At 35.5% G+C, this 24,373-nt stretch overlaps 1 protein-coding gene across 1 annotated transcript in view; it reads left to right on the top strand.

Moving 5' to 3' along the window:
• shot (dystonin-like protein short stop) overlaps positions 1 to 24,373 on the top strand; it is a 1,739,701-nt gene that overhangs the window by 1,300,197 nt on the left and 415,131 nt on the right. The window contains exons 68-70 of the mRNA XM_090380932.1: positions 1,862 to 2,032; positions 10,530 to 10,685; positions 20,405 to 20,605. Of these exons, the coding sequence (XP_090237058.1) occupies positions 1,862 to 2,032; positions 10,530 to 10,685; positions 20,405 to 20,605 (528 nt within the window). The remainder of the gene's footprint in view (positions 1 to 1,861; positions 2,033 to 10,529; positions 10,686 to 20,404; positions 20,606 to 24,373) is intronic.

Genomic DNA, 24,373 nt, shown 5'->3' with positions numbered 1-24,373 from the left:
CCTATGTGAAGAGCCCATTAATTTCCAAAATATCAATAGTGCTAAGAACTCTTAAATACTTCCATAAAATCAATTTATATTATTGTAACCAAATGATTTAGGATTTGCTTGTCACTGCCACTAGGGCGGTAGTTATTAAATATGTACCATTTCTGTAATAGATTGCATTAAACTATGTTTTGTTTTAAACATATGCCTCAAGCCTATTCTCCATTCACACGAATGAGTAAGTAAAGAATTATATATAGAACTTTTATTGCGGGTACTCGAATTTCTGCCTAGAATTGGAAAGAGTTTGGGTATTGACACAACGCCCTGGTCAAAGCTGCAGTTTTCCTATTCCCTGCCGTTGAATAGGGTTACCGAGGGCCGAGACCATTGTCCTAATATGAAAAACCACTAGACAATCACATGAGTATACTGGGGTTATCATTGAACAAATGATTAAGGAAGGAAAACGTCCCGCCATACAGATGTGTTGTCCAGAGAAGTCCGAACGAAAATAATAATAATAAATAGTAAGAAGTATATAACCCCCCCCCCCAGTATAACATAATTCTTAAACTTTTAAATATAGTTATATGAAAAAATAAATTGTGATTTATTTATTTCCACATTTTATTATTAAAAACTTGGGGTATGTCTTGTACAAAGATGTGTCTTATACACCAGAAAATGTGGTAATCTTTTTCTGAATAGCCATTAGCTTTTTTAGCTACTGTTTTGGCTTTGGTACGAACCATTATATACTTTTCACTGATTTCCAATTCATTTTTTAATTTGTCCATGTAGAAATTTTTACAAATATTGGCAAAGTAATTGGCAACTTTGTCTATATTAGTTATTTTAAATTTATTATGTAAATTATTATTTTTTGTTACCCCTAATGTTATGTTCTTTATATTTACCAGTGTCATGTATTTTACCAGTTAATGCTACCATGATATAATTTTTAGTGCATGCAATCCGATTATAGAAGGCTTCTACTGGTATGTTATACTTATAAGCTGTTTTATAGGTGAACTTTAGCAAATAGGTAATCTTTATTCTTTATTTGTTTGGGTACAAGACCAAAATTTAAACCCTTTTTTTCATATCTTTCCCATCTTCCAATATATGCCGATTGCCAGTAAGTATATGGTTATAATGGGGATCAAAAAATTTAACATATTTCATTGTATTATGTAGGCATGGATAATAAGCTTCTGATTCTACATGTCCATTTTTTATAATTACACTGCCAGTCCTATTGGTTTTTCGTAACTGTATCTTACTTCTACTTTGGTTTGCTTTAGTGCTATGCACTATCTTGTTTTAATCTTAATCTTGTTTGTGTTAACTGCATGAAATAATTTGTTTTGGTATTTAATAACACAATATTCTTCATGCATGTCTGAAGATTCTATATGTGCCCTCTTTTGAATTTTAAAATATCTTCTACAAGGTGCTTAAGGTAAGTGTTTTTTAACTTTCATTAGCACTGCAATTTTGCTAAATGCTTTTAGCTTACTATTTTAAGACCAAATAGTACATTGTGTATGTGCTTTTCTTCTATTACCTCCCTGTCCCATTCATTTATTAATTGCTTGTAACCTACCATTTTACTTATGGCACTTTTATTTTTATCAGTGTTTCAATCGAAAACTTTATTCTTTATTACTTTTAACATTTCCCATACTTTTGGCTATTTGGAATATAGCATAAATGCCTTGTTTAGACATATGTACAAAAAATTCTTTCCATTAAGCCTATTATTTTAATTTTGGTTTTTTTCCATTTCCTTTTATATAATATTTATTATTTATTTATTTATTTATTTTTTTTTTTTTGTATTTATTTATTAATTTATTTTTTTTTTTAGGATTTTAAAATTGCAGTAGATCCCCATATGGTAGAAGTTGAATCACTAAATAGACAGGCCCAAGAGCTTATAGGACGCACGTCTCCTGATCAGGCTTTGTCAATCAAGGATCCATTAAATGAAATTAATCATCGATGGGATGAATTATTAAAAGGAATTGTTGGAAGACAAGTAAGTAATATTGGTAATATAATGCCTTAATTTGAGCAGTTATCTTTCAACTCAAGTAAATTGCAAAAATACAGTGACAGCACTGGTATAACATTTTGCATAAAAATATAAATTTAGTTCTCGGTAATAGTATTTATTTTTAGTCCTCTAAATATTGAAATATACATGTTGAGCAATATCATGATGAAAATTTATATTTCAAATCTCCATTGCTTTCTACAATTTGGGATAAATGCTGCAAGAAAGCAAGCTTATATAGCATCAACCAAAAAAAAAAAAAAAAAAAAACTGCACACTTCACCCATCTATATCCTCCAAGAATTCATCTAGTTCATCCTTGAATTATTCCAACCATCCAGTTCCAATGATCAACCACCTGCTGGCTGAATGAAAACTTCCACACATCTCTCCTGCAACCATCGCCGCCTCCGTAGCCAGGTAGGCAGGACCAGTTTGTAGCACACGCTTTTTGATTAGACCAGAGTTCGAGCCCATGACCGCCAAATACGGAGGATGCGGAAAGGTCAGGGAATGACCACTGCATATCCCTGGAACAATATGGCCTTAGTTGCTAAAGCTCCTAAAAACCAAATAACAACAACCTGCAACCATCCTTCCTCAGTTTAAATTTATGCTCTCAGCAAGAGAAAAATGCCATTCACATTCAGCTTACTCAATCCATTCAAGGCCTTAAACACCTTAATCAGATCACACCGCAGATGCCTGGGATTACTGCTCCAGATGCTGCAGTTTGCAGAATTGAAGCCTTTCTAGTTAAGAGCACCCTTTTGTTCCCTTCACTAATCTGGTTGCCCTTCTCTACACCTGTTCCACATCTTGAGTATTGTAGCCTAACCATGACATGTACAAATGGATAATCAACTCCTTATTCCTGCTACCAAAGTTTCTGTATATCATTGACAAAACCTGTGAGCTGCCCCTTGTGGTGTGTCTACACTGCTCAGAGAATTTCATATCAGACTGCACAATTACTCCCAGGTCCTTTTCATTTTCTGCTATCCTGAGTGTAGTACCACTTAGTTGATACATAATTCTGGGATTACTGCTGCCCATATGCAGTACCTTGCATTCGTAAACGTTAAACTTCAACTGCCATTTCTCAGCCTATTGACCCAATTTTCCTAGACCTTGTTGCAGTAGCTCAACCTGATTACTATTGTTAACCACCCTGCCAACCTTTATATCATCTGCAAACTTAAACATTAATAAATATTAAAAACAACAATGGGCCCACCCAGCACTGAACCCTGTGGGACTGCACTAACTTTAGTCCACGACGAGCAGTGTCCATTGATAACAACACACTATCCTCTCCTACTCAACCATCCCTTTATCCACAGCAGCAGCTTTCTCTTAATTCCACACTACTCAAATTTGTACAGCAGTCTCTTAAGTACAATAGCATCAGACACTTTCTATAAATTTAAGTATGTAATTTCAGAATTATTTTTTGCATCCAGTTCCTTTGTCACTGCATCCCAGTATCCATTCAAATTGGTCAGACAAGATCTCTCCTTAACAAATCCATGCTATGACTGCAGTATGACTGTGCTCCTGTCTAGGTGATCCTGCATTACTTCTTTAACCAGTAACTCCATTATTTTCCCTGAAAGAAGTTCAATATGAGTGTTGAAAAGAGCCTGGGCTTTAGCTGAATTAAAAACATGCTTGTGAGCAGAAATTAAATTGTAACTGGTTTCTGTTCGATTTTTGCAATAATTTTTATATGAGACCTGTTTTTGTTTTTTAAATAAGTTAAGTTTCTTTTCCATCAAGATTTGTTTATGCTGGAAGTGAAAGGTACATAATTTTGACACAGTGTATTTATGGAAACCTGGCTTATCAGAACTATACATCTCTGGGCAGGATGAGGAAAATTTTGCCATTGTTATTATGAATTTGAAAAATTATTATAAATTTGACTTACATGTGTTTTTGCATCAAAATATATTATAATTTGTATAATTAATATAATAATTTATATAATATATAAATTATTATATATTATAATATAATCTATATAACGTGCACACACACAGACGCACGCACGCAAAATGTACATGATAATAATGAAAAAGAAAACAACAAATATTCATTAACTGTATAAATATATAATTTGGATATAAAATACATTTAAATACAATTTACAATGCCAATACTGGCATTTTAACTAAATTTAAAGAAAGCTCATTTTTTTTTGGTTTTACTAATAAAAGTTGTCTAATAATTCTGTATAGATCAAGATTATTGCATATATTTCATTTTCTGTAGAAGATTTATTGCTAAATTTTATAACCATTGTAGATTGAAAATGCTTATGTAAAAGGAGTTATTCAAGTTGGGGTTAAATAAAACAGCATACTACTGCTTTATTTCATCTGTAGGCTACTTGTATAGTAGTAAGTGCATGAAAATGCCTATTCTCTGATGAAGATGATGTTCATACTGGTTTAAATTATATTATACATTATTTAAATTATATTTTATTATTGGCCAGTTGCTTTCTCCTGCTCACTATCGAAAAAAAAAAAAAAAAAAAGAACAGACTGAAAAATTTTAGCTGCTTCTAGTTTGGAAAAATCAAACAAGAAGACTTGAGGTGGCAGTGTTTTCTTCCAAGAGTTGCTCAGAAGGCATTGCAAAAGGCCGTTGACAATGCCCCAGGTCACCCGAAAACCTTGATGAGATGAATTAAGGATAGTATGATGGAAATGGAATGATGAAGTTCATCTTCTTTTTTACAATTCAAAATTGAATTCCAGGAAAGCAACTAGAATATAAGTGCTAATTATCAAGCACTATTGCCATATGATCATTACTAATGTTGGAGGTAACTAACATGGAAAAGTCCATTTCGAGGGAATTTTGGAAGCTCATCAATGTCAAGAATGTGATATATAACAATGCCTCTGATGAAGCCAGTTTCCATTGTATGAATGCTACATGAAGAAAATTATATCCTGAATATGACAATTATTTCCCCAGATTTCAAAAGAAAATACTGGAAAAATGCAAGAAAGGACAGGAAGAAAGCTGAGTACTGATTAATTTTGGAGTCAGAGCTCTGTGATGTTGAGGCATCATTCGGGGCACAATCTCAACATCATATATTTATTGTACCGCTAGGTACTGCTAGCAGTACAATAAATATAGGTACCGCTAGTATACCCATACATATATTTATGTATGGGTACGCTAGCAGTACCAAGCATTAGAAAATGGTGTAAAAAAAAAAAAAAAAATTCATGGCATGGTGTCTCTAAGCTTGTTGGATATATAAATTGAAATGCAATATGTGGTGATGAATACATGGGCACCATGTATTTAATAATAATGGTGCCCAAACTGCTCAGGATAGTTGAGAGATATATAATAGCTTACAGAGTAGCGGCGAAAAGCAGCTAAACTTTGTTAAATGGCGCCTCCATAGCCAGGTGGGCAGGAGCAGTAGTGCGTAGCACTCGCTTCTTGATCAGACCGGGGTTCGAGGCCGTGACCACCAAATACAGAGGATGCGGAAAGGTCGGGGAATGACCACCGCATATCCCCGGAGCAATATGGCCTTAGTTGCTAATGCTCCTAAAAACCAAATAACAAACAAACTTTGACTCTTGATATTTTAAGGAGTCAAGGTGAAAAATAGATTGGGTAAATAAGAAGGTAGTATCCCCATATTGCATTCGATAAACTAATGGCTCACAGGACATAAAAAGTAGGGACAAGTAAAGCAGAAAGATCAATGAAGTAGAGGTAAGTAGTTGGGCTCGGGTAGTTCGGGGTTGCGAACCCGTTCCTATAGATAGGACCCTGAACGAAGGTCTGGGAGTGAGTACATCATGTATTTAAGGTCAGTTGTTTGAGTGAGGGAAATATGATAGATAATAAAATGAAAATTAAATTGAATTATATACATAGTTAATACACTGTGTTAGGCCAATTGGTGGGTATCTTTTTCGTATCTTACCTGGTTATCCTACCATATATCACTACACTCTTTATCCATTTCATAGAATTCACTTCTGGTGTATACCGTAGATTCAATATGATTAAACAAAACCTTATTTACACTTTCTTCATACTATATATATGTGTGTACACATTATGGCTGTAGGGTACATTTTGCTAATGCAGTGTCCCTGATCCATAATCAACGCTATCTTCCTTTTCATACTTTCCAAACTTTATGATTACTTAGCTTCTTAATATTATTATTCTTTTATTATGTATGTATGTATATATATATACAGTCCATTCCAGTTATTTGGGACACATCGGGACTAGTGCATTTTGGCCCGATTAAGCGGCTGCCCCAATTATCCGAAGTTTCACGTAAATCGTTAAAAATACAATGTACACCCCCCTCCTTTACAATTGGTTCACTGTACAATCAAATCACGTTACGACGAACTCACCATAGTAAAGTACCGTTCACTTTACTATGGTGTAGTAAACAATGTGTAGTAAGCGCCGGTTATTGTGATCACGTTTGTAAATTGAATTTTAATTCTATTAAACAGCGATTCTAATTAGTGAAAATAGGAAGAATATTATCCACAGGCTATAAAAGCAAAGATATATTAAGCAAAATTTACTCTTTATTACCTTACCAATTAAAAAATAAATGATACGTGAAAATCGGAAGAATATACGTGATGATCGGAATAATTAATACATACTGCAATATGTACATACGAACTAGTTGACATTTCTGTTCACTGACATTTGTGGGCGTGGAGGGAGGTTAAAATTTTAAAACAGTAAAAAGATGAGCAATCAATAACACGGCACACACAAATTGCAAGTAATTTGTGTGTGCCGATACACGAACTTGCGCGTATTGTGCAAGTTCTCACTTTCACAATATGCGCAAGTGAGAACGGAGTAACGAGTTACAAAGCTTTAAAAATAGGAATGAAGAGAAGATCTGAAAATTAATTTTTTATATGATTGAAGATTTCATGGAAGTGTAAACACATTTCACCATAATAACTCACAGAATTCCAGCTGTCGGTGTTATCGCAAATTCAGTAAGATCGAGTTTACTGTCCGTTTATGTTAGATTTCTCTAACAGAAAGCCCAATAAACAGGTGACTGCTAATTGTTTTTATTGTTTTATGGTTGTGACTTCCAGAATTTCGACCGAACCACGTGGTACCGTCGGAGACAATCGTAGGGTGCTGCGGTCTTCTGCCCTGATTAAACGGCATGCTGTCCCAATTAAGCGAAGTAAACCATGGCTATTTTCTCAATTGGTTTCTGTTTTTTAAGATTTGCCCCAAATAAACGGCTGCCCCGATTAACCGGAATCTACTGTGTGTGTGTGTATATATATATATAAAGAATCCAAATATTCCAGAGTTAAATTGTAAAATATATATAAAAAATTATTAAGCGTTACAAATATATAAAATTATTAAGTGTTACATATGGAACTAACCGATTAATGCCATCAAACGATAGAACATTACATCGGTCGTTAGGTATGTCCAAATTATATAAGTTATAGTGTAATGTAAGTACCTCCATCGTTTGAAAATCGATGTAACCACTGGCCAACCGTACCTCCAGTATACATGAAAAATTACATGAAAAATATAAAATATTAGGTTAAATAACAAAATAAGCCTTACATGGGAACCCATTTTGCAAGAGACTTTGTCGAGGGCTAAACCCCTACAAAATAAAATTCCATGTTAGCCTGAGCCATCGGTTTCTGTTATCATCTGCCTGTATACCAAATCCAATATCCATAATAATGGATAATTCAACTAATTTAAAATTAGGTTATAGTAAATACTATAAATCAGTATAAATCTAGCCGTCCAAAAAGGGGTATGTCTAACCATAATTTGGAAGAATACAGGCTGGATGATATTTAGCCTGACCGATCGCTGCAACATTATAAGCACAACTGAGAAATTATTAATATTTGCTGAACAATTTGCAGAAAAAAGGCTAATTTAGCTAACTAAAGGCGAACGGAAAACAGAGTAGTTAAAGCAATAGTACCTCACTCCCCCTCGAATTACTCTAATAGTTCGTGAGATATGAAAAATTAGGCAAGAGGATAGCTAAAAGTGAAACAGAGAAGGAAAAGCAAATTCTCGATATTACATCGGATATAACCGGGAGTGTAAATTCCCGACCCTAATAGTAGGGATCCTGGTTAAGTAGTAAGAGCCGGTAAAATATATATCAATATAATTCGAAAGGAAACAGAAAAAACGGAATGGCTAATTCCTAAGATAATTTACTATAAATCTAACTTCAAAAATTAAGTAGTGGCAGACTTTATGTAAAGCGTTAAACAACAAAGGAGGGAATACTGTAGAACCAGTATGCTCCCGTCAAAGAATCTACCTTACATACGTTACCGTAGCCCAAGGCGGGGAAAAAAACTAAACGCCTGCAGTAAACGTACAAGACGTTTATAACTGCCGCGTATATTGCGCCACCTAAGATTTGTCCAATAATAGCCAGGTTTGGGAAGAACCAAAAGCTTAACAGCGCCCTCTATAGTAGAGAAAACAAAACCAATAATTCTCAGATGTCGAAGAGAAATCTTAGTAAAATATAAACGAATTGATTCCTACTGTAAAAACACATATAGGTACCACTTTTCTAAGGCATAAGCTATATATAGCGTGTTTATGCAGCAGTGCCTAGTATGTACATGTATATACAAAGGCCAATTAGTAAACAACTCGCTCCATAGATACTGATGTATAAAACCGATAATAATTCTTTTAAAACAGAGAAACTATACCAGATAATAATTCCTTTAAAACCGAGAAACTATATACCGTACGTGTAATTCAATATACTGTATGCCTAATAGCTTCCATGGTATCCAACAAGTTTAAATCTTCGTGGTATTGTTTTAGGGTTATTGACAAAGCAGTACTCATATGTTTCATAATAAAATTATGTGGGAAACCGTTATCTAATAAAATATGCTTAAGATCGATCAGTGAGTCTGTAACATCACTTTTATTATTACAGATATATAATCTTCTGATACCTTGTATCACTATTATGTTTTTAAGGATTAGTATTGAGATGTTAGTACCCCAACTGGTTAGGTCTATAGTTTTGAAATTAAATTCTTTGCCTTTGTCAAATACCTTGGTAGTTAGGTTATTATTCTTAATATGAATGTCTATATCCAGATATGCAGCTTTACCCGAGTCACTCTTGTTAGTGACCTCTAGAACCAATTCCTGCGGGTAGTGTTTAATTGCTTCTGTATGAAAGTTAGTATAGTTGAACACAATTAAGTCATCTATATATCTGAACATATTGATATCTTTATCGAAGTTCTTTTCAAAATGGTGTAGATATATATATATATATATATATATATATATATATATACTAAATAGATACGTTATAGTGTAAAGTTAATATCTATATATTACACTTTAACTATAATTTTACATCTTTACAACCTAAACTCAGTAATATTATGGATGCTTTATATATATATATATATACAGTAGATAGTCTCTCTCTCTTTCTCTCTCTCTCTCTCTCTCTATATATATATATATATATATATATATATAGAGAGAGAGAGAGAGAGAGAGAGAGAGAGATATATTTCTTGTTGCACAAGGAAATTCTGGATGAGAAGAAGAATAAGAAGAAAAAGACTAGAATACAATCAACTATAGATACTTTTGCAAGAAGGTGAATTTTACTTCAGAAATGCACAGCAGTCAAAGTCTGGATTTCAAGTTCCTGACATCACAAACTTATAATGTGCATTGATATGCACGTTATATGTTTAAATCAATGAAATTATCATTGATATTTATTTATTTATCCAAAATATTTATTTATTTATCCAAAATATTTATTTATTTTTCCAAAAAATGAAGCTATTGCTCAGGTTTATGACTTCCCTGGAACCAGGTATCATTATAATATGAAAGTTGCACCATATTTTTGTTTACTCATAAATTGCACTTTTAAGTGGCGCACTATGGTCATAGTTGCCGATATGCCTAATAAAGCTCTAAACCAACAACAACAACAGCACTTTTAAGGAACCAATTAACAATGGATATTCAATTGTACATTCATAAAAAAAAAAAAAAAAAGAAGGCAGCCTGAATTATAGAGCTAGTGAAGTTTTGTTATATGTGGGCTATCAATCTATCTGATTTTCTAGCTATCTGTCTGGTTCATTATCGCACTGGATTGACAGAGTTCCCATAGCACCTAAAGCTTAATTTTGCGTGATATTTTCACAAAATATAAATTGGTTATTTTGTCATACTGAGCAGTATTGTATAAATGTAACTAGTATTTAAGGTGATGAATGTAATCTTTAAAGAGGACATTTCTTTTAAGAAACTGATTTTAGCTAAAATTTCTTTTTGTGTGCATATATTTCATTTTTTGTGCTTGAATATTGATTCCTGTCGGTGCTACTGTGTAATATCCAAGTATGGAATGGTTTTTACTTTTCAGCAAGAACTAGAAAATGCTCTTCTTCGACTTGGACAATTTCAGCATGCTCTAGATGAATTTCTTGTGTGGATTGAAAAAACAGAAAAGACACTAGATGATCTTCGACCAGTATTTGGTGATCCTCAAGTGATTGAAGTGGAGCTTGCAAAACACAAAGTAGGATGTTAATATTTTATATCTTTTATCATGTGTAGAAACATGATTTCTATCCTTTGTTTTCAATCCCTTCAGTTTTAAGCAGTGGCCTAAAATCAATTTATAATTGGATATGAAATATTTACTAACAAAGTTAATTTTAAGTAAGCATTGTGTGAAAGGCATAACATGAGAGGTATCTAACAATTTTACGAATAAAACATTGAACATCATGTTTCAGAAAAAATTATTAGCATTAGCATTAGTAGAGGCATTTGATGCAAGAAAGCAAGCTTATGCGGCATCAGCCAAAAAAAAAAAAAAAATAAATAAATAAAAAATAACCACTTCCACTTCACCCCTCTGTTCGTTCGAAATACCTGTCCAGCTGAGCCTTAAACTTATTTAGGCTATCAACCTCCACTACAAGGGATGGAAGTTTGTTCCACCAACCAACCACCCGCTGGCTAAAGGCAAATTTCCGCACGGATGTGCGGAAATTTGCCTTTAGCCAGCGGGGTTGTGATAAATGGCTATTCCTCAGATTGGGTTGATGTAAGAAGTGGGGTTCCCCAAGGATCAGTATTAGGACCACTGTTGTTTTTAATTTTCATAAACGGCATCGATGAAGGGATAGAGGGCATGATGTTTAAATTTGCAGATGATGTTAAAATTGGTAGAGTAGTTAATGATCACTGTCAAGCTAAGCTTCTTCAGAGAGCCTAGATAGACTTCAGGAATGGTCAGAAAAATGGCAGCTGTTCTTTATTCCAACAAAGTGTAAGGTATTACACCTGGTAAATCCCAAAATAACGTATTCACTTGGTGGAGTTCAACTAAACCCAGTACTGGAGGAAAGGGACTTGGATGTTACGATACAGTCAGACATGAAATTCTCTGAGCATTGTAAACATGTTGCAAGGAAGGGCCATGGTGTCCTATCAATGCTCTATCGAACTTTTGCAAGTAGAGATAGGGATGTGATAATCCCATTATATAAGGCTTTTGTTAGACCACACTTGGAATACTGTGTTCAAGTATGGAGACAGCACTTAAAGAAAAACATCGAGCTTCTTGAAAGGGCACAAAGACAGGTAACTCTCCTGGTGAGATCGGCGTCCTTATGAAGAAAGGCTTCGAATATGTGGGTTGCAGAGTTTGAAAACTAGACACCTTAGAGGAGATTTGATTGAGGTGTTTAAGGCTCTGAGAGGCATGAGTAAAATGAATGAGGATGAAATTTTCAAGATTATAAATGATGCTAGAACTAGGGGACATAAATTCAAGTTACGGGGGGAAATGTTTAGATTGGACTGCAGGAAGTTTTATTTTAGCCAGCGAGTTATAAATTACTGGAATAAGTTGCCTACATGGGTGGTAGAGGCTGACAGTTTGGGGAAATTCAAAGGTCATCTGGATAGTATCTTCGGGTCAGGGAAGCGCATAGGATGATAGGTTTAATTTCCTTTTCTTTTATTATTTATTTATTTATTTATTTATTTTATTTTATTATTATTTTTTTTATCATTGTTTTATTTGGTTGTTTTTTTTTTTTTTTCTTTTTTTTCCCTTTTTTTTGGCTGGTGCAGCATAAGCCATAGGCTTTCTTGCACCATGTGGCCATTACTAATACTAATACTAAATTTCATTGATGATATGTTTGGTTTTGAGATCAAAGTCAAGCGGTAAGACTAGATGATCGGAGTAGAAATAACTGGAAATATAATTAATATTTATGTCAAAATTTGTAAATACTAGGTCAAGGAGTTTCTCTTTTCTGGTAGGGAGTTTGCATTTTTGTTTCAGGTTCAGTCTGAGGAACATATCCTTCAGAAACTGCAATAAGTAGTTATTTTTATTGTTAGGGTCTTCCTAGTGAATGTTGAAGTCACCTAGCACTATCGTTCTAACGTCACTCCTGGAGGAAATAAGTATGGGTTTCTGTTCAAGTTTTTTTTAAGGTGGTCTTTTTGACTGGGGGGTTGTAGGTAAATTCCTACCAGCCGCACTGTTATGCTGCCAATTTTAGCTTTGATGTAAATGCCCTCAATATCTTCTAAGGAGATGACATCAGAGATGACTAATTTTGGTAGAGTAAAATCATTACTCCTCCCCCTCTCTTGTTTCCCCTATCTTTTCTGATAATTTGAAAATTTGGGGTTCATGTTTCTGAATCTAACATGTCAGGGGTTAGCCAGGTCTCCGTAAGGACCCAAATATCAAAGTCAGAGTGGCTAACCTCTGTTTTAAGTTTATTGAGCTTTTCGATGATGCTTCTACTGGAGACATATATTTATAAAGATTCTTTTCTCTTTGTATCTGCCATGAGTATTGTTATTAATTGATTAATATTTAGTGTGGTTACTTTCATCCTTTCCAAGGCCATTTTTATTGTAGAAGGTATTGTGTGTAATAAGTTTGTCCTTATAGTGTTTTCTGAATCTAAACATCTGCACTGTAACCCCATCAGGGAAGTTGTGGTTAGATTTCATTCATTCTTCATCCTTTTGATCAAAAGCTGATTTTAAAGGAGGAGGAGGAGTATATTTTGGGATAAAGTGACTTAATTTTCTCGGCTGATATATTAACGTTAATTTTATTCTTGAAGTAGCATTCAAGGTCAGCCTCCTCCGTGGAGGGTGCCAACCTGGAGACATGCCAGGAAATCTTTTTAGGAACAACTAAAAGGTTTCCAATGAATTTTATTTTGCTATCATTGGTCTTGTTGAAAGATCCATGATCAGTAGTGACCTTCACCTGGTGAGGTTTCATTTCATCATCACCTATCCCCTTCTCCTTTTCCCTTTCAGTGAATTTGACCTTGTTTTTTTAGATATATTCAGAAATCCATCATCAGGAGTGTCACTGGTGTGTTTAGGTTTCAAATGAACATCCTTTGTCTATTATTGGATTTGGGTTGTTTATTAGGAATACCCACTTAACACTGTCTTGATGACAGCCACAGTTTGAGGATTACAAGAGATTGCAAGGGCCCCCTGGAGGATTAGGAAGTCATCCTCATGGAACAAGTATGGTTTCTGGAGGTGGGGGCTTTATGACTTAACATGACTGCAACAATACTGTTGCAGTCATGTTCAGTGAGTCTGAAAATAAACGGAATTGGTATGTTGTAGTTCAACTTCTTCCCACAGATTGTGATTTAGAAATTGTCCAGTTCGCTGTCAGGTTGCAAGTAACAACTGGTTTTGTTAGCAGCATTAACATTCCATGTCACAATTTTACAACGAAGAAAGAAATGAATATCAGATTTTGATTTAAACTGGGAAAATGTATGAAATGTTAAAAACTGTTTATGGTAACCAAACAAATAAGTTGTACCAGTGTGTTTGAATGGTATAAGTGGTTCAAAGATGAACATGAGGATGTTTGTGATGACCCAAGAAGTTGGCATCCATCAACCCAACCTCTCAAAATGAGAACAGTGTTCCAAATGCTCGGGAAACTGTGGCAAGGGATCATTGTTTGACCTTCAGAATGATGGCTGATGAGTTGAATGTGAGTAACAGATAATTCATCGGAAGGTCTACGCAAAATTTGCCACACGCACTCACAGATGAACAGAAGCAGTGAAGAGTCTCATAATGCGAAGACTTCATCCAGACTTGTCAAGATAATCCTAATATCCTCAACTGTATTGTCACTGGAGATGAGTGTTGGTTGTTTCAGTACGACCCAGAGATAAAGCATCAGAAAAATCATCGCTAAGGCCTAAAAAGTTCCATTTACAGAACTCCAGATCAGGCTGATGCTGATCATGTTTTGCAACAAATTGGATGTCATTCAAATGAATTTGTGCCTGTATATAGAATTTGCTTTCTACATACAAGTGCTTCAAAAATTATTGAAGCATATTTCATGGGTGAGGCTGAAATTTTGAGAAAAAAGGCAGGTGGTCTTGTTTCACAACAATGCAGAGCACTTGTTGTGAAGAAATATTTAATGAAACATGGCATTGAACAGATCAACCATCCACTCTACTCTCCCAGTAAAGCACCAGCAGACGTTTCCCTTTCCTAAGGTGAAAACTACCTTCAAAAGAAAACAATTTCAGGATGTTGAAGAGAAATAAAGAAAAACATAATTGCCAAACTGCACATTGTCTTTGCTTACCCTTTCCAGAGACTTTCAGAATGGTGTAATAAGTGCATTCAATTAGTTGGTGATTACTTTGAATTAAAAATAAAACCATTTTTGAGCTCCTTCACTTTGTGTTCTTTTTATTGAACTAGTCTGGGAACTTTATTGCCACACCTCATACAGTAAATTAATTTGTGGGCTGAATAATCCTCCTCTTCCAAAGCTATTCCAATGGTAATAAATATTGTGTTAAACATCCCCATTTGATTAACAATGAGCTGTTGTGAAATTTTGGTTAATGAAGTATCTAATTTATTGTTATTCTTAATAAATAGTGTAACTTTATTCTCTTTGGTGGAATACTTAATATACACTCTTAGTATTTATAATTAAAAAATAGACATTTTATTAAATTCTTTTCAGATCTGAAAGAATTCAGTCATATTTCCATTTTTAAACAATGCTGACTGACCATGTCCTTTATATAAAAACAGTTTGGTCACAACAATCCCTATGCCATTAAGATATCAGAAGAAAATGCCCCCATCCCTGATTGGGATTGGGATATTTCTGAAGTAGAGCCAAGTTAAATTCGCCCCATTGGAGAATTACCTGAATCAGCATTTAAGGAAAGGTAGTGGATACTCATCTTCGCTTACCCTTTCCAGAAACTTTCAGAATGCTGTAATAAATGCATTCAATTAGTTGGTGATCACTTTGAATTAAAAATAAAACCATTTTTGGTTTTATTTTACCAATGGAAACAGTGCAAAGAGTGAAGGCGGAGTTGACTTTCTGGTCAATAAAGATATAAAAAACAACATTTTGGAATTAAAAAGTACATCACCAAGGGTATCAAGACTACTTCTCAGGATTTCTAAGAGGTACAAGCTAAAGGTTATAATGATTTATGCACCAACATCAAGCCATGATAATGAAGAGGTTGAAGAAATGTACACTGAAATTGAGAGACTTCTAGATGAGCAGAAAACCCACTACACCATCATTATGGGGACTTCAATGCTAAGGGTGGAAAGAGACAAAACAGCACAGAAAGGAAAACTTTTATAGGAAATTTTGGAATTGGTGAAAGAAATGAAAGAGGTGAAAGACTTGTGGAATTTGCAGAATCTCAAGGAATGTCAGTAATGAACACTTTTTTCAAGAAAAGGATGGACAGAAAGTGAACATGGAAGAGCCCAAATGGATTAACTAATGAAATCAACTTCATCCTCGATAACAGAAGATATATCGTGACTGACATTACCGCCCTGAACAAGGTAAATGTTGGAAATGATCACAGAATGGTAAGATGCACACCTGATATAGATGTATGAAAAGAAAGAAAAACCTGACTCAAGTAAATAATATGAGTCTTTGAGATAACAGAAGAGGAGAAAAAGCATTATGTACTGGAACTTGAAAACAACTTTCGGCTTCTGCAGACCTTTCAGGACCAAGATATCGACAAGGAATACTACATCTTTCTGAAAGTGATAAAACCCAAGAAACTTATAGGTAAACAGAAATCCAAAGAAGAAAAAATTAGTCAAGAAACACTTCTCGTGATGGATTAAAGATGACAAATAAAGAGCAAGATAAACACAGACAAGGACAAAATTGAGTTTTGCAAAGCTGTTAGAAAGAGCTTCAGAGAGGACATAAGATTTAACACCAGAAAAGTAGAACAGGCATTAAGGGAAAACAAGGGACTTAAATTAGCAGTAAAACTGAAAGACAAATGATATTGGAACTGAAGAATAGCAATGGCATACTTATAAATAGCAGAGAAGGCATAATTCAAATAGCAGAAGACTACTATGAAGAATTATATAAGGAGCAAGGAAATGGTGCAAACAGTAGGGAAGATGGATCACAAATTAGCAACACATACAACATACTTGATATCCTTTCTGATAAGGTAGAACCCACATTGAAGAAAATTGAGAATCGGAAAGTCCTGGGTGAAGATGTTTTTACTGTAGAGTTGTTAAAATTGAGAGGAAGAGACATGACCCAGAAACTGACAAGATTATTTACAAAATAATCTTGCCTATGCAATCATAGTTTTGCTGCATAAGAAAGGAGATAAATGAGAAATTGGAAATTATAGACCAATTAGCTTGTTATCCCACACCTACAAGTTGTTCAGAAGGGTGATTACTAACAGATTAGAAAGAATATTTGATGAGAATCAACCAAAAGAGCAAGCTAGCTTTAGGACAGGATTCTCAACTATGGATCACCTTCATGTAATATCACAGCTAATGGAGAAAGCAAATGAATATAAAACACCATTATCCTGGAACTTGTGGATTATGAAAAGGCATTGAACTCCATACAGCATAAAGCAATGTTTTGGGCACTGGAAAGACAAGGCATAGATACCCCATACATTGATTTTTAAGAAAATATATGAGAACACTACCTCCTTTATTAGAATAGACAACGACAGTAGCAAATTTAAAATTGAGAAAGGAGTTCGACAAGGAGACACAATATCTTTGAAATTGTTTACTCCTGCCCTAGAGGAAGCTTTCAGAAGATTAGACTGCTCGCAGTACCTACACCATTTATGATTTGCAGATGACATTGTGGTCATAAGCCATAATCCCAAAGAATTATAGGGAAATCCTAATCAGTTATGCAGAGTTAGTAAGGATTTCGGACTAAACATGAATATGACTAAAACAAAAGTAATGATGAACAGTGTGCCACAGATAGGGATATAATCATTGAAGGAGCAGTAATTGAAAAGGTGGATTCATATTATCTGGGACAAGTCATTAGCTGTAATAATGATAAATGGCTAGAAGTCAAGAGAAGAATAAATTTTGGATGGATAGCATTCAGGAAATATAGTCACATACTGAGGAGCAATATCCCAGTTTGTCTGAAACGTAAAATAATGAACCAATGTATACTCCCCACCACGACTTATTGAAACTTGGGTACTCACCAAAAGAATGGAAGAAAAGCTGAAAACTACACAGCGAACAATGGAACAAATTATATTAGGAATCAGACTGTTCGATAAGAAGAGAAACACATGGATTAGGCTGCAAAAACAAATAAAGGACATTCTTATCAAAGCTAAAGAACTGAAATGGTCATTGGCAGGACACATAGCTCGAAGACATGATGACAGATGGACTAAGGAAATAACGGAATGGTACCCAAGAGGTGCTAAAAGAAAAGCTGGAAGACAACAACAGAGATGGACAGATGAAATTTACGAGTTCATGGGTAGTAAATGGACGGCCATTGCACAAAACAGAAGGAACTGGAAAGTTGCTGGAGAGGCCTTCATCCTGCAGTGGATTGAATATGGCTGATGATGATAGTAGATACTCAAGAAGTTGAAGCTGTGACAAATGGGCCTGGAGTACTGGGGTCCATAGTTTAATAATTTTCAAATAGATATTTACAGTATACCCAGTATAAAATAAAATATAAGTACAAATTCAGTAGCTTTCAGAACACGTGTCCCTTTATCAACTGACAAATTTGAATACATTACAAGCAAAGTGTGGCACGTTACTCATGCGTCATTGTTGTAGCACGGACGTGTGCTGCCTTACGCCAGTGATCATCCATCAATAAAACGGTTGTCTCTAGGATGGGATGTATACGCATGCCTTTCTGCCGATTTAATGCCTTAGGGTTGTTTATTATGTTTAGTGACTCTAGCCATAGGCGGTGGCGAAAGTGTCGCGCGTGGTCCACTATCTCAAAGTCGCGCTTGGGGTCAAGATCGTGGTTGGTAGCCCAAAAATGTTCTGCAAGCGCGGACTGGTCAGTTTCGGCAAGCCGAATTGCTCTGTCGTGTTCCGTGAGGCGATCCTGGAGTATCCAGGATCGCCTCACGTACTATCCAGGAGTGTCAGGACGTATCTCGAAGATCCTGAGAAGTTACAACATCAAATGTGTGCAATTACCAGGTAGGAACCTACGTTCACTTGTCTCCAGTGTGAAGACCCCTGTCACACCTGTCTTACGCAGCAATGTAGTGTACCGTATCAGCTGTAGGGCCTGTAACAGTTGCTACGTAGGTGAGACATCGAGACGTCTCCAGGATCGCCTCACGGAACACGACAGAGCAATTCGGCTTGCCGAAACTGACCAGTCCGCGCTTGCAGAACATTTTTGGGCTACCAACCACGATCTTGACCCCAAGCGCGACACTTTCGCCACCGCCTATGGCTAGAGTCACTAAACATAATAAACAACCCTAAGGCATTAAATCGCCAGAAAGGCATGCGTATACATCCCATCCTAGAGACAACCGTTTTATTGATGGATGATCACTGGCGTAAGGCAGCACACGTCCGTGCTACAACAATGACGCATGAGTAACGTGCCACACTTTGCTTGTAATGTATTCAAATTTGTCAGTTGATAAAGGGACACGTGTTCCGAAAGCTACTGAATTTGTACTTATATTTTATTTTATACTGGGTATACTGTAAATATCTATTTGAAAGTTGAAGCTGTTTGTGCATGGCAAAGTTTCTCAAACTGGAAGGTAGAATGTGATATACTGTCAACAGCAAAACTAGGAATAAGATTTCCAGTCAATAGAGTAAAGTCATTAATATACAAAAAAAAAAAAAAATTTGAGAAGAATGGAACTTTGGGAATGTTAATGGAGAAGTTAGAAGACAGAGATCCATCTACCATTACCTGCAGTGAGTGAGAGGTCACAGAGAAACCTGGATATTCAATTACAAAAAACAGTCAGTAATCCATAAGATGGAAGCTTTTTTTAAAAGACCTTTATGCCAAATACGATCAAAATCCTTTGAAGTGCCCAGAGGAACTGCTTGAGTTTCACCAAACTTTTCCATTCAATTTGCCCATCAATGGTTAACATATACATATGATTAATTGAAAACCACTGTCTTTGTATATCAGGCTGATGTTGTAAGGACACCATTACAGGAATTTAAGTATTCATAGCTGTATATTTATTTAAGTTTAATTTATTTATTTTATTTTTAATCTTATCAAAGAAATGATTAACTGATTTAAAAAATTATTTATTATACTGCTAAAATTAATCTTTACCTGATGTTTACTAATACCTATCTGTTAAGCATATAATTACTCAAGACTAAATATTAAGAAGGAAGAAATGTTTAATGAAATTAACAACTTATTTAAATGAAATCATAATTTACCAATTCTTCTCAGTCACTGAAGAAATGGTACAGAAAATACCATGAAATGTCTGAGAATAATCTATAATTCTATAAGAAATTAAAGGCAGATTATATTCCAAACAGATTGATGTGCTCGTTATTTCACTTGTTCCCATTTCTTGATATTCATATGCACCATACTGTTAAAAGAATGTTTAAAATAGCAGTTTTTTTAATAATAGCTGTAAATATCAACTATAATTAATTTAGTGCTACAAATATTGTATATTTTAGTAACTATACAATAAAGATCCCAAATAATTAATGTCTGTTAGATACAAAACATGAATAGATATAAAACATTCTGCATGAGAATTACATCAGAAATAAACCCTAATTATGAATTTTTTTAAAAAAATTTAGTAATAATAGCACTCAAAAATAGTATTTAAGATAATGAATAACTTTTTTTTTAATAATACTGTATTTTTATTATTTCAGGTATTAATGAATGATATTCATGCACATCAAACTAGTGTTGACACACTCAATCGTGCTGGGCGACAATTAATTGAGGCAAATAAAGGCAGTGAAGATGCTAATGTTACCCAAGTGAAGTTGAATAACCTTAATTTAAGGTGGCAGCATCTTCAAGACAAAGCTGCAGAAAGACAAAATGAATTGGAGGAAGCTTTGAAAGAGGTAAGTAATACCATTGCATGTATAATTTTTTATCCTTTCAGTTTTTTATTCTTTTTTTTTGTGATGAAAGCTCAGATACAAGATTGTATACCTCAGTACCTTATTTATTTTTGAATTGGACTAGGCAGTCAGTGATACGCAGATGTGCACATCGCTAATATGACCTTAAAAAGTTATTTTGGTATGAGGACTACATTCAAAAGCAAATTTTAATTGGTACAGGCTTTAAAAAACTCCAGAATAACTCAAGCGGAGGAGTATGGAAAATCTTACTCCCTCTGCCTGAATTCAGCTCAGCTAACTTTAACTGAAGATTTTAGAAATTATGCTGTGGCAACTTTAGTCATGTTCAGAGGGAGATCTGCAGAACCTTGCTCCTTGCTAGTTCCTGCCAACTTCATAGACAAATTTTAGAAAATTAAGCTTTATACTGCACCATAATTCATATTTGTACTGCCAACAATTTAATTGACAGTCATGTAGGGAGAAATTTCAGATAAGGAAAATGCCTTGCCCATTTTGTTCCATGAGATTAGTAAAATACAATACTGGCGCATCACAATTTTTTTAATAGAAAAAGCACATGAAACACATTTTCTGTAACTAACTTTCTGAATTGTTTGATTGTATTCCTTTTTATAGCTATAAGTGTTATCCCAAAAGTAATACACAAAAGTGGTTAATTTCAAATGAATTTATTTTATAACATAATTTACAATAAAGACCCTTATTTTAGTCTCCTTCACTCCTTATAATTACTTCCTAATATTCAAGTAATTTTTGAATTCTGTTTAACTTTGTGCTGAAGTTAAGCTGTCTGATGTGGTTTTTTATCTGAAGTTACTGCTATGTTGACAAAGGAAGGCACTATCCACATGTAGTACCTTCCTTTGCCAACGTTAAACTTCATTTGCCACTTCTCAGTGCATCTGCCTAATTTTTCTAGATCTTCGTGCAGTAGCTTAGTCTGATTATTGTTATTAACCACCCTGCAAATCTTTGCATCATTTGAAAACTTAGAAATTAATCCTAATATGCATTCATCAATATTATTAATAAATATAGACAACCACAATTGGTCTAGCACTGTGCCCTGGGGGACTCCACTAATAACATTAGTCCAAAAAGAGCAGTGCCTATTGATAACCACTCTGTCATCTTCCACTCAACCATCCTTTTCTCCATAGCAGTAACTTACCCATCAAATGATCAGGCGATTCCTCAAGTGATTATAAAAGCACATTCTGTCACAAATCATTTATTTAATTCTGCTCTTCAGAAGAAAGGAAAGAGATCTTTCTTATTTTATATATGCCCTAACTTTATTAATATTATCTACTAATCTCTTCTTATTGCTTGGTCACTGTTGCCACTACTCCTCCCTCCCTCCGTGTTGTGGGGCCCCGAGTACCAAGCGATATATAGTGTGATTTTCCCAGTGATAACTTTCGGTTTTATTTCTAGTTCCTTTCATACCCTCAGTTCTTTGTAAGTGGTTCTGTACTTACAGACTTTGAGTAAGAACCCGGAAAGGAAAGACCACCTTTCTTTTCTTAGTATATTTATAAATCTATTCACTAACAAACTAACTTCTCCAGCCACTTGGTCACTAGGTGGTGGCACCACTCCTACCTCCACATGGCGTGGCCAGTAAACTGGGGGGGGGGGGGAGTTATCCTCCTCCAGGGCAAAAAGGAGCAATGATGGATATAAATGACTATCCACCTCTAGAGCCTTCAAGCTCAAGGCCAGAGACATCACCTGATAAGGACCTGAACCAACCCAAAAGGCTTCGTAGGGAAGCACAGTGCCAACAGTGCCATGACTTGCCAAATTTTTTGGTAATTCACTCCCTATCCACCCAGCCTGTGTGCAAGTTATTGTCATTTCTAATTCAAAGATATTTGGAATTCATCATCGGATTACCAAAAATGGCAAAACGATTGCAATCGAGAGACCTCCTGATTGAAACAGCTACTTCTAAACATTCTGAATGGCTGCTAAAAATGAAGACGTTTGGTAGGCTGCCAGTATCTGTCACTCCCCACCTTAAATTCATCTAAAGGTGTTATCTTAGAGTGGGACCTACTTAGTCTCTGAGGAAGAACTAGTTCAAGAACTTAGCAGTCAAAAGTGATCAGTGCCAAACAAATAATGACAAAAAAAGATGGAAATCTCATTCCTACTAGATCCATCATCTTAATATTTAGCACTCCAGAATTGCTATCCATATTAAAAGCTGGCTATTTAAACTGCCAAATTCTCCCTTACATCCCAAATCCGATATTCACTTCTTTAAATGTCAGAAATATGGGCACTCTCAGCAAGCAATGCAGAGGGGGAAGCCATCTGTCCAATTTGCGAAATACTGATGACATCAAGGCCCTCCTGAAAAGCACGAGCCAGTTTGCTTTTGCTTGCAGGAGACTTATCTAAAGGCAAATGATGACCCCACCATGCATAAATTACAGTTTTTCGTAAGGACAGAATTTTGGATGGTCCTGCTTATGGAGGAGTGGCTATCCTTGTAGGCAACCAGACCCCAGTTCAGGCTTTGCTACTTACAATCAGCGTAGAGGCTGTTGCAATTCGCCTTACAGTGGGATTTCTATTAACCATCTGTTCAATTTATTTGCCACCTGGGACTGACATCTCCCAGGAAGACCTTGATGATCTTGTGACGCAGTTGCCTCTTTTACTTCTCCCTTTCTTACTTCTAGGGGATTTTAATGGACATAACACCCTGTGGGGTAGTGCTAGCAATAATGGAAGGGGATGAGTCATAGAGCATATGCTAAATGACAATGACCTCTCCTTTCTAAATGTGGGAACGAACACATTCTTCCACATGCCTACCCGTACGTTTTCTGCCATTGATCTTTCTATCTGCTCCCCGTCTCTACCCCTTCACTCACTTGAGAAGTGGAGGAGAACCCATACAGAAGTGATCACCTGTGATAACCTCATTACACAGTGGGAGACCGTGTCTTCCTTTCAGGTTACCACGGTGGAAGACAGATCAGGTTGACTGGACTGCCTTCCAACAACAGGCAAATTTTGACCTCAGTGCCGTCAGTCAGGAGCCTATCAATGATGCAGTCACGTACATCACAGAAAATATCATCCAAACAGCTGCGAATGTGGTTCCAAAAACATCTGCTCGGTTTCCGCCATTTCCCAAACCTTGGTGAAATTCACAATGCATAGCAGCAAAAAAGCACAAAACAAAGCCTGGGGGATATTCAGACGATATCCCATCACGGCCAACCTTATAGCCTTTAAACGCGCACGAGCCAAAGCATGCTACATCCGCTATTAGAGTCAAAAGGAATGATGGATCCATTTTACTTCATCGGTTACTCAGTCCACTAGTACTAAGTTGGTCTGGGACAAAATCCGGAAAATGAAGGGAAAATATACATCCCACAATTCTTCAATCCCAGATTATAATGGATGCACTATTGCAGATCCAACTGCAATAGCCAATTCTCTTGGGGAAACATTCTGTAATATCTCTGTGACATCGTATTCCCTAGAGTTCCTGGTCCTGAAACATAAAATCAAAAAACAGGCACTTAATTTTAAGTCTAAGAACCTTGATCCCTACAACGGGGCATTCACTATACAAGAACTGAAAAGAGCTCTCACTCTTTCCAAGGCAAGTGCTGTTGGACCAGATGGTATCCATTATGAAATGACCAAGCATCTTTCACCAAAATCTATAGATCACCTGCTCCTTCTATATAACAGAATCTTTATTGAAGGGCT

The sequence above is a fragment of the Mastigoproctus giganteus genome, chromosome 9 (genome assembly GCF_048544385.1).
Source record: "Mastigoproctus giganteus isolate SK-2022 chromosome 9, ASM4854438v1, whole genome shotgun sequence".
NCBI classification, from domain to species: domain Eukaryota; kingdom Metazoa; phylum Arthropoda; class Arachnida; order Uropygi; family Thelyphonidae; genus Mastigoproctus; species Mastigoproctus giganteus.
Note: the sequence above shows the minus strand (reverse complement) of the source record. Positions and strands in the feature narration are given on the sequence as shown.